This window comes from Panthera leo, chromosome D1, assembly GCF_018350215.1.
Source record: "Panthera leo isolate Ple1 chromosome D1, P.leo_Ple1_pat1.1, whole genome shotgun sequence".
In the NCBI taxonomy this organism is placed as follows: domain Eukaryota; kingdom Metazoa; phylum Chordata; class Mammalia; order Carnivora; family Felidae; genus Panthera; species Panthera leo.
Genome location: NC_056688.1, coordinates 100,174,732 through 100,186,619, shown reverse-complemented (window position 1 = coordinate 100,186,619; position 11,888 = coordinate 100,174,732). Strand labels below are relative to the sequence as shown.

Here is an 11,888-nt window from a genome sequence, read left to right as displayed (position 1 = left end):
AGTTGTATAATAGGAGCAAAAGTTAAATACACAGAGAAAAATTCACATTACATATACTTGAATACATATGTCGTTATTATCACAGGAGTCTTAAGAAACAGATTAAATGACGCCCTCTGAGGAAGAGACTAGAGACCGTGCTGAGAGATGAGTAGGTAATTTATTCTCATTTTATTCCATTATATAAGGTTTTCTCTAAAATTATTTATTACTATCCATTACATATCAATTTTTCTTATAAAAACAAATATCAAAGTGTTTTACATAAAAGGCCACAGATATTTACTTAGCAAGACCATCTATACATCATTAAATACTATAAATAGTAAAATAAAAAGAATTTCCTTAAATGATAAGAATCTAACTAAAAATAATACTAAGTATCAGGAAAAAACATGTTGATAAAAAAGTGTAATCATTTAAAAATTTCTTCATTAATTCATTACCTATTGTTGACTCCTTTTTTTAAATATGAAATTTATTGTCAAATTGGTTCAATACAACACCCAGTGCTCATCCCAACAGGTGCCCTCCTCAATGCCCATCACCCACTTTCCCCTCACCACCCCCCCATCAACTCTCAGTTTGTTCGCAGTATTTAAGAGTCTCTTACGTTTTGCCTCCGTCTCTCTCCGTAACTTTTTTCCCCCTTCTCCCCCCGGTCTCCTGTTGAGTTTCTCAGGATCCACATATGAGTGAAAACATACGGTATCCATGGCTTTCTCTGCCTGACTTATTTCACTTAGCATAACACTCTCCAGATCCATCCACGTTGCTACAAAGGGCCATATTTCATTGTTTCTCATTGCCAAGTAGTATTCCATTGTATATATAAACCACATCTTCTTTATCCATTTGTCAGTTGATGGACATTTAGGCTCTTTCCATAATTTGGCTATTGTTGAAAGTGCTCCTATAAACATTGGGGTACAAGTGCCCCTATGCATCAGCACTCCTGTATCCTTGGGTAAATTCCTAGCAGTGCTATTGCTGGGTCATAGGGTAAATCTATTTTTAATTTTTTGAGGAACCTCCACACTGTTTTCCAGAGCGCTGCACCAGTTTGCATTCCCATCAACAGTGCAAGAGGGTTCCCGTTTCTCCACATCCTCGCCAGCATCTATAGTCTCCTGATTTGATCATTTTAGCCACTCTGACCGATGTGAGGTGGTATCTGAGTGTGGTTTTGATTTGTATTTCCCTGATGAGGAGTGACGTTGAGCATCTTTTCATGTGCCTGTTGGCCATCTGAATGTCTTCTTTAGAAAAGTATCTATTCATGTCTTCTGCCCATTTCTTCACTGGATTATTTGTTTTTCAGGTGTGGAGTTTGGTGAGCTCTTTATAGATTTTGGATACTAGCCCTTTATCCGATATGTCATTTGCAAATATCTTTTCCCATTCCATCAGTGGCCTTTTTTTTATTTTATTTTTTAGTTTTTTAAATTTACTTCCAAAGAGTTAGCATATAATGCAACAATGATTTCAGGAGTAGGCTCCTTAATGCCCCTTACCCATTTAACCCCTCCCCCTCCCACGACCCCTCTAGCAACTCTCAATTTGTTTTCCATATTTATGAGTCTCTTCTGTTTTGTCCGCCTACCTGTTTTTATATTATTTTTGTTTCCCTTCCCTTATGTTCATCTATTTTGTCTCTTCAAGTCCTCATATGAGTGAAGTCATATGATTTTTGTCTTTCTCTGACTGACTGATTTCACTTAGCATAATACCCTCCAGTTCCATCCACTTAGTTGCAAATGGCAAGATTTCAATCTTTTTGATTGCTGAGGAATACTCCATTGTATATATATACACCACATCTTCTTTATCTGTTCATCCATTGATGGACATTTGGGCTCCTTCCATACTTTGGCTGTTGTTGACAGTGCTGCTGTAAACATGGGGGTGCATGTGTCCCTTTGAAACAGCACACCTGTATCCTGTGGATAAATGCCTAGTAGTGCAATTGCTGGGTCAAAGGGTAGTTCTATTTTTAATTTTTTGAGGAACCTCCATACTGTTTTCCAGAGTGGCTGCACCAGCTGGCATTGCCACCAATAATGCATATGAGATCCTCTTTCTCCGCATCCTGGCCAACATCTGTTGTTGCCTGAATTGTTAATGTTTGCCATTCTGACAGGTGTAAGGTGGTATCTCATTGTGGTTTTGATTTGTATTTCCCTGATGATGAGTGACATGGACCATTTTTTCATGTGTCGGTTGGCCATCTGGATGTCTTCCTTGAAGAAGTGTCTATTCATGTCTTTTGCCCATTTCTTCACTGTATTATTTGTTTTTTGGGTGTTGAGTTTGATAAGTTCCTTATAGATTTTGGATACTAACACTTTATCTGATAAGTCATTTGCAAATATCCTCTCCCATTCTGTCAGTTGCCTTTAGGTTTGCTGATTGTTTCCTTCGCTGTGCAGAAGCTTTTTATCTTGATGAGCTCCCAATACTTTATTTTTGCTTTTAATTCCCTTGCCTTTGGAATGTTGACTCCTTTTATATAAAGGAATTACACTTTTCTAAATGAACTGATCCACAAGGTATTATCGACCTTACATTCTACTGGAAGGGAAGCTGTTATTAAAGCACAATCATCCAGTTTGTTCTTTATAATTAACTTAAAACTTGACACAAAGACAGTCAGGATCATTTTAAGGAGTCTTCTGCATTCTTAGAAAATGCGGGCCAATGTCAAGTAATTCTCTTCATGGTAGAAAATGCACTCCCTTCCTACTTGATGTGACATTTTTCCTCCAGAGCTTCCTCATAGCATTCGTCATCTCAGAATTTCTCAGAGTGTAGATCAGGGGGTTCAGCATGGGGGTAAGACTGTATAAAACACACTCACTGATTTGTCAATAGGGAAGGTCTTAGCAGGTCTCACGTACATGAAAATATATGGCACAAAGAAGAAGACCACCACAGTGATGTGGGCACCACAGGTCTGGAGGGCTTTCCGCCTCCCTTCCGGACTAAGGTTCTTTAGAGAGTGCAAGATGACACCATAAGAGATGAGCAAGAGCACAAACACAATTGTGCAGATCAGTCCTTCATCGCCCACCACTAACAGGCCAATGATATGGGCGTCAGTACAGACCAGTTTCAGTAAGGGGTACATGTCACACAAAAAATGATCAATGAATTGGGACCGCAGAATGGGAGCCCATAAATAGTGCTAACTTGAATTACTGAATGCAGAAAACCTCCAACCCAGGACCCTACCAGCAGCACAACACACACCCTTTGCCTCATGATACACAAATAATGCAGGGGTTTACAGATGGCCACATAGAGGTCATAAACCATCACCAAGAGAAGAATAATCTCTGATCCACCAAAAAGCTGCTCTGTAAACAGCTGGGTCATACAGTGTTGAAATGACCTGTTATTTTCCCCACATATCAAATCTGAAATCAATCTGAGGGAAATGGAAGAGGAGTAAATGACATCCATAAAAGGTAAGTTAGCAAGAAGCAAGTACATAGGTGAGTTCAGGGTCTTACTGACAGTTACAGTCGCCAAAATGAGGAGGTTGCCCACCACAGTGAAAATATAGAAGAGTGAGAACACAACCAAAAGGACCTTCTGTTCCTTTGGATCCTGTGTGAGACCCAAGAGGATAAAATAAGTTACATTGCTCCTTGGTTCCATCTAGTCTGCATAGAAGCTGACTTCTCATATTAGAAGCAGCTGATCTACAAAACAAGGAAGATAAATGCATTATAAGATTATTGATTCATTCAATTAAAAGAATGTAGAAGGAGTACCTATTTGTCTCACATGTGTGACATGTGTCATAGAAATTAGGATTTCAAGTTGAATAAGCCACGGTTTCCTACACTCAGTGATATCATACATAATAATCACCAATATAATAGGTGCCATTATAAAAATACAGAACACGAAATGTCCAGGGTAGGAATATATCTACCAAATGGGAATCAAAAAAGTTTCCCAAAGGAAGCAATGCTTCATCTGAGTTTTAAAGGAAGAGTGGAAGAACAAGAGAAGAGGGAAAGGGAATTTCATGGAAAGATGCACAGTTTATAAAGTCCCAAAGGTGAAATACTTGAGACCCATTTAAGGTAACTGACATATTCAAAGTGAGTAGATCAAATTAGGAACAGAAGGTCACTTCCCTAGGTTGTCTCTTCCCTCACTGAGACCTCTTTATTAGGATCTTTGGTTGGATATGGCTCCTTTCCCTGACCAATAAATGGGGAAGCATTCCACTATTGTGTCTCTCCCTTAATTGTTAAACTTCATATATGCAACATCTCCAACTTCAGAAATCTCCATTGGATATCAATTAGGACTTATAAAACTAATTTTTTTTGCACAATAGACATAGATGCTTCCCACATCATTAAATGGTACCACCTTCCACATCATTGCTCAGACAAGAAATAATCACAGTGTCCTTCATGCCGTCTTGCGGTCATGTCACATATTAATACCTTTAACAAATGATATTTATCCCCTTTAAAATTTATCACAAATTTAATCATTCCCCTCCCCTCCCCACTTCCTCTGGCCCACTGCACTAGCCTCCTACCACGTCCCTCCTCTTTCATTCTGGTCTCCATCAATTTGTTCTCCTGATGAAACTTAAAATGGATTCTTTTTAAATATGATTCTGATCTATCACTCCACTGCTCACAATGCCTACAGTTGCTTCCAATCACACACTCAGAACTTAATGAACCACAGTTCATCTTACAGTAAAGGGAATTATAATCTTCATTTCACAGCTGAACAAACTGAGGCTCAGAACATCTAATTAATTTTCCCAAGGTCAACCATTTTTAAGTGATAAAACTAGAATTGGAATCAAAGTTTGCTTTCTCTCAAAGTGATCTCACTTTTACATAATAAAGATAGTTACACAGTTGCAAAGGCTGGTTTCCACTATTTACTGTTAGTCTTACCTTATAGAGGCATGTCCACAATCTGAAGGAACACATTTGACTCTGTCATCCAGTTTGGCAAGAGGGCAAAAGCTGCATTATTGCTTGAGGACATATTTTTTTTTCATTCGACTATCTATCCATTTTCGCCAGAGTTTCTCCTGGTTATTCAGAAGGTTGCTTTTATTAATACCGTAGATGACTTCCTAGCAATTCCATGGTCCACGCAGAAAACAAACATTTATCACATTAGGATAATATATCAAAAAGACAAGATTAACTCCTATCCTTACATAAGGAAAATAGCCACCAGCCATCTCCCAGGGAGATTTTTCTCAAGTAACTTCTTTCCTACTAATTTCTAAATAGAAAAATACCATTCAATGGCTTAGGCATCCTCATTCTGTTGGCTTGGTCAGATTAGCAGACTTGATACTTTAAGAGACATCATTGGGCTTCTCCTTAGGTAATGCTGTAAGCCTAACAGAAACCTCCTAAAAATGTGTATCAGTTGTTAAGAGCATAGCCTCTTCTTCCCCATACGGGCAAATATCACTGGACATTTTATCCCTTCTAACCACATTCTTCATTAAGTCCTACAATTGGAAAATGTCCAGGACCAATTCTTGCTTATAAATTCACTGGGAATTTTCACAAAATTTTTCAAAAATATCTATGTAAAGATACTATTAGGCCAAATCACATAATTAGTGTCAGAAATATGTGACACACAAAAAAAATAGCTTTAGAACCATTGTAAGGCTACTGCCAGTTAAGAATAAAATTTCAGCCCAGTCATTTTGTTTTAGGAAGATTATTTTTCATGTGTTTCTCCACTTCCCATAGCAAGTTTCTGTTCCCTTTTATTAATACTCAATTTATGCTGCCTTGAAGTAGGGTTGGGCATTTTATTTTTTTGCAGATTTCAACATAATAACTCTTTATTCAATTACAATTTTTTTTTAATTTGGAGGGCTTATTTACTATCAGGAACTGTGCTGTGAGAATACAGCAATTTTTGAAATAGGAAAAAATTATGCAAATAGTCCTTCCTGCATGGTCCTGCACGGACCTTATATTCTCATGGTAGAGGGAGGCAGTATATAAGGGAACAATTTAGTGCGTTAATTACAGTCTTCATCAGTGCTAATAAGACAGCCAACAGGGTACTCAGGGAGAATTCTCCTATGGAGAAGATAACCAGGGAAGGCTTTTCTTCCACAGGATAGAAAGTGGCTACCATCAGAAAAATTGTTACAGGTAGTAAAATTAAGCAATCTGTTCTCACTTCACTGATGGCATGCCCTATATGTAGAAAATGCTAAAAAGTTACACAGGAATTTTTATTTCAATGCCCTTTTGAAAAGGAGTGGTAAGTGTGGGCACTCTCGTATTGTGCCGGATAGTAGTGGGAAAGCTTTCAACCTTGACTCGAGTGTCATATTAGCTGTGGATCTGTCATATATGGCCTTTATTATGTTGAGTTACATTCCTTCTATACCCAATTTTTTGAGATTTTTTTTTTTTAATTCAGGTTAGTTAACATAGAGTGTAGTCTTCACTTCAGGAGTAGAACCCAGTGATTCATCTCTTACATATGACACCCAGTGGTCATCTGGAAAAGTGCCCTCCTTAATGCCCGCCACCCATAACCTGTCCCCCACACATTTACCCTCCAACAACCCTCATTTTCTTCTCTGTATTTAAGAGTCTCTTATGGTTTGCCTCCCCAATAAGAGAGTTTTTTAAAATTTCATTCTAGTAAATGATTTTTATCTTACATTTTAGTATGTTTACTGAGCATCTAATTTATTGTGCTACTGGTGAAAGCTATGTGAGAATTCTATATTATGTTTGCAACTTCTTGGAAGTTTAAATTTATTTATTTTTTAATGATAAATAAAACATTTCATTTTATTTAATTTGTTCCTTCTTCAGTGGACTGTTTTTCTTATGTAAATTCAACTTTCTTTTTTTTATTTTTTTTATGTTTATTTATTTTTGAGAGAGAAAGAGAGCATGAGCAGGGGAGGGGCAGAGAGAGAGGGAGACACAAAATCTGAAGCAGGCTCCAGGCTCTGAGCTGTCAACACAAAGTCCAATGTGGGGCTCAAACCTATAGACCGTGAGATCCTGACCTGAGCCGAAGTCGGACGCTCAACCGACTAAGCCACCCAAGTGCCCCTCAACTTTCTTATTTTTTTAATTTTTCACTTATTTATTTAAGTTTTTATTTAAATTTTAGTAAACATATAAGGTAATCTTAGTTTCAAGTGTAGAATTCAGTGATTCATCCTTTACATACAACACCCAATGCTCATCACAAGTGGCCCTCTTAATGCCCATCACCATTTAATCCATTCCCCGACCACCTCCCCACCAGCAACCTTCAGTCTGTTCTCTATAGTTAAGAGTTTCTTATGGTTTGCCTCCCTTACTTTTTCCCTTCTCCTATGCTCACCTGTTTTGCTTCTTAAATTCCACATCAGTGAAATCATATGGTATTGTCTTTCTGACTTATTTCACTTAGCATAATATACTCTCTCTCCAACCAGATTGTTGTAAATGGCAAGATTTTATTATTTTTCATGGCTGAGTAATATTCCATTGTATATGCCAATCTTCTTTATCGATTCATCAGTCAATGGATGTTTGGGCTTTTTCCACAATTTGGCTATTGTTGGTAATGCTTCTATAAACATCAGGATGCACGTGCCCATTTGCATCACTATTTTTATATCCTTTGGGTAAACACCTAGTAATGCAATTCCTGGGTCATAGGGTAGTTCTGCTTTTACTTTTTGGGAAACCTCCATACTGTTTCCCAGAGTGGTTTCACCAGTTTGCATTCCCACCAGCAGTATATTTATGCATCCTTACCAACATCTGTTGTTTCTTGTGTTGTTAATGTTAGCCATTCTGACAGGTGTGAGGTGGTATCTCATCATGGCTTTCATTTGTATTTCCCTGATGATGAGTGATGTTGAACACCTGTTCATGCATCTTGCTAGCCATCTAGAAGTCTTTGGAGAAATGTCTATTCATATCTTACTGCCCATTTCTTAACTGGATTATTCAGGGGATGTTGAGATTGATAATTTCCTTATAAATTTTAGATACTAACCCTTTATTAGATATGTCATTTCAAATATCTTCTCAATTCTTTAAGTTGGATTTTAGTTTTGTTGATGGTTTCTTTTGCTGTGCAGAAGCTTTTTATCTTGATGAAGACCCAATAGTTCATCTTGCTTTTGTTTCCCTTGCCAGCAGTGACATGTCAGTAAGAAGACATGGTATGGTCGAGGTCAAAGAGGTTACTGCCTGTGTTCCCCTCTAGGATTTTGATGGTTTCCTGTCTCACACTTAGGTCTTTCATCCATTTTTAATTTATTTTTGTACATGGTGTAAGAAAGTGGTCCAATTTCATCCTTCTGCATGTTGTTGTCCAGTTTCCCCAACACTCTGTTGAACATGACTTTTTCCATCTTTTCCATTTTCAATTTGCTTTGTTGAAGATTAGTTGACCATATAGTTGTGGGTCCATTTCTGGATTTTCTATTTTGTCCCATTGATCTACATGTCTGTTTTTGAGCTAGTACCATACTGTCTTGATCACTACAGCTTTGTAATACAACTTGAAGTCTGGAATTGTGATGCCTCCATCATTTTCAAGATGGGCATTGTGATGCCTTTCTTCATTTTCAAGATTGCTTTGGCTATTTGGTGTCTTTTGTGGTGCCATACAGATTTTAAGATTGTTTGTTCTAGCTTTGTGAAAAATGCTGGTGGTACTTGATAGGGATTGCATTAAATCCATATATTGCTTTGGGTAGTATGGACATTTTTTAATATATTTTTAAATGTTTCTTTATTTTTGCAAGTGAGGGAGAGAGAAAGAGAGAGAGAGAGAGAGTGCACACAAGTTGGGTGGAGGGGCAGAGAGAGGGAGGCACAGAATCTGAAGCAGGCTCCAGGCTCCAAGCTGTCAGCACAGAGCCTGACACAGGGCTCCAACTCACGAACTGTGAGATCATGACCTGAGCTGAAGTCGGACGCTTAACCCACTGAGCCACCCAGATGCCCCTGGTAGTATGGACATTTTTAACAGTATTTGTTCTTCCAATCCATGAGCATGCAAATGTTTTTCCATTTCTTTCTATTCAATTACTTGCATCAGTATTGATATTGTTATAATTTTCAGAGTAGACATCTTTCTCCTCTTTGTTTACATTTATTCTTAGGTAAGTTGTGGGTTTTGGTGCAATTGTAAATGATATGGATTCCTTAATTTCTCTCTTTCTGCTGCTTCATTATTAATAAATAGAAAAGCAACAGATTCCTACACATTGATTTTGTATCCTGCAACTTTGCTGAATTCATGTATCAGTTCTGGCAATTGTTTGGTGGAGTCTTTCAGGTTTATAGAGAGTATCATGTCATCTGGGAATAGTGAAGGCTTGACTTCTTCCTTGTCAATTTGGATGCCTTTTATTTCCTTTTTGCCATCTGATTGCTGAGGCTAGGACTTCCATTACTATGCTAAATAACAGTGGTGAGGGTGGAAATCGCTTGTTCATGACCTTAGAGGCTCTCAGTTTTTCCCCATTAAGGATGATATAAGCTGTGGGTCTATTGTTTATGGCCTTTATTGGGAGCTATGTTCCATCTATCCCTACATTGTTGAGGGTTTTTATCAAGAATGGATGCTGTATTTTGTCAAAATTTTTTCTGCATCTATCGACAAGATCATATGGTTCTTACCATTTCTTTTATTAATATGGTGTATTACATTCATTGATTTGCAAACCACCCTTGCAGCCCAGGAATAAATCCCACTTGATTGTGATGAAAAATTCCTTTAATGTACTGTTGGTTTCTATTTGCTTGTTGAGAATTTTTGCATCCATGTTCATCAGGGATATTGCCCTATCATTCTCTTCAGTGGGGTCTTTGCCTGGTTTTAGATTCAAGGTAATGCTGGTCTCGTAAAATGAGTTTGTAAGTTTGCCTTCCATTTCTCTTTTGAGGAACAATTTGAGAATAGATATTAACTTCTTTAAATGTCTGGTAGAGGGCACTTGGGTGGCTCAGTAGTTTAAGCATCCAACTTCAGCTCAGGTGTGTAATGCCCCCAATTTCGAATCCGAGAGACCACCAAGGAGCCGATACCGATGCAAACGCACAAGGGTTTATTTGCAAGCTCGAGCTTGGGCCCAAGTATACCCGACACAGCAGAGCAGGGACTTGGACGCCTAGGTTACAAGGTGTAGCAGTTTTATAGGGGCCAGTGGCCAATGAGATTGTAACACACACAGAAAGTTGCATAGTCATGTCAGTCCACATACCGGTAGCCAATTGAACTACAATTTACCCTATAGTAACTGTTTGAACTAGCCTATCACTCTGGTCAGAATTGGCACGCAAGTTTGGCGGGCAAAAGGCGGGGTTTACATTCATTGGTGGCTGGGGGTTCCGCATTCCTATTTGAGCCGGTTTCCAGTAAGGGTGTGCTCAGCGGCTTGTCTAGGGTGGGGGAGTGTCTTAAGCAATAAGTAGGTCATGTGGGGGTTATACATGAGATGGTGGGTGTAGCACAAAATGGAGTTAGTCTTGCTCTGCTTGTCCAGGGGTAGGGGATTTTTGTTAAATTCCTTGGGTCCCACAAGGTCATGATCAGAGTTCATGAGTTCAAGTCCCACATCAGACTCTCTGCTGACAGCTCAGAGCCTGGAGCCTGCTTCAGATTCTGTGTCTCCCTCTCTCTCTGCCCCACCCCCGCTTATGCTCTGTCTCTGTCTTTCAACAATGAACAAACATTTAAAAAAAATTAAATGGTAGAATTTTTCTGGCAAGCTACCTAGCCCTGGATTTTTGTTGTTGTTGTTGTTGTTGGGAGATTTTTTCAATACTTTTTCCATTTCTTTGCCAGTTATTGGTTTGTCCAAATTTTCTATTTCTTCCTGTTTCAGTTTTGGTAGTTTATATGTTTCTAGGAATTTATCCTTTTCTTCCAGATTGCTGACTTTGTTGGCATATGATTTTTCATAATATTCTTTTATAATTGTTTATATTTCTGAAGTGTTGGTTGTGATCTCTTTGATTCATGACTTTATTTCTGGGGGGTACTTTCTCTTTTCTTTTGAAAGTCTGGCTAAGGGCTTAACAGTTTTATTAATTCTTTCAAAGAACCAGGTCCTATTTTCATTGATCTGTTCTACTGGGGGGGGGGGGGGATGTTGTTAGTATATCATTTATTTCTGCTCTACTCTTTATTATTTCCCTTCTGCTGGCTTTAGGATTATCTGCTGTTCCCTTTTTAGCTCCTTTAGGTGTAACATTAGGTTGTGTATTTGGGACCTCTCTTGCTTCTTGAGAAAGGCCTAGATTGCAGTATACTTCCCTCTTAGGACTGCCTTTGCTAATCCCAAAGGTTTTGGACTTTCATGTTTTCATTTTCACTTGCTTCCATATATGTTTTATTTCTTCTTTAATTTTCTAGGTAACCATTCATTCTTTAGTACGATTTTCTTTAACTTCCATGTGTTTGAGGGCTGACCAAATTTTTCTTGTGGTTATCTTCTAATTTCATAGAGTCCTTTGCCCATTTTTTCATCACGATGGTGTTTTTCTGTGTTAATGAGATGTAGAAATTTGTTATAAATTCTGGATATTAACACATCATCAACTATATCCTTTGAAAATGTTGTCTGTTGTTTGTGGGATGCCTTATCTCTCTGTTGATAGTGTCCTGTGATGTACAAAATTTCTTAAATTTGATCAAGTAATTTCTGTGTTTTTCTTTTCATGCCTGTGGTTTCTGTGTTGTACCCAAATAATCATTGCCAAATCCAAAGTTACAAACTTTTTTGTCATATTTTCTTCTAAGGGTTTCATAGATCTAGCTGACAATTGAGGTCTTTGATCCCTTTTGAGTCAATTTTTGTAAATGGTGTACATGAAGGGTTCTGTTTC

General features: G+C 38.1%; 1 protein-coding gene across 1 annotated transcript; it reads right to left on the bottom strand.

Annotated features, from left to right (window-relative positions):
* Nucleotides 1-2,714: 2,714 nt before the first annotated feature.
* On the bottom strand, nucleotides 2,715-3,660 carry LOC122201293 (olfactory receptor 4A47-like). The gene is given in 3 exon segments (XM_042907179.1): nucleotides 2,715-2,827; nucleotides 2,830-3,150; nucleotides 3,153-3,660. Coding segments are annotated over 3 exon segments (942 nt in total).
* Between the last annotated feature and the right edge of the window lie 8,228 nt (nucleotides 3,661-11,888).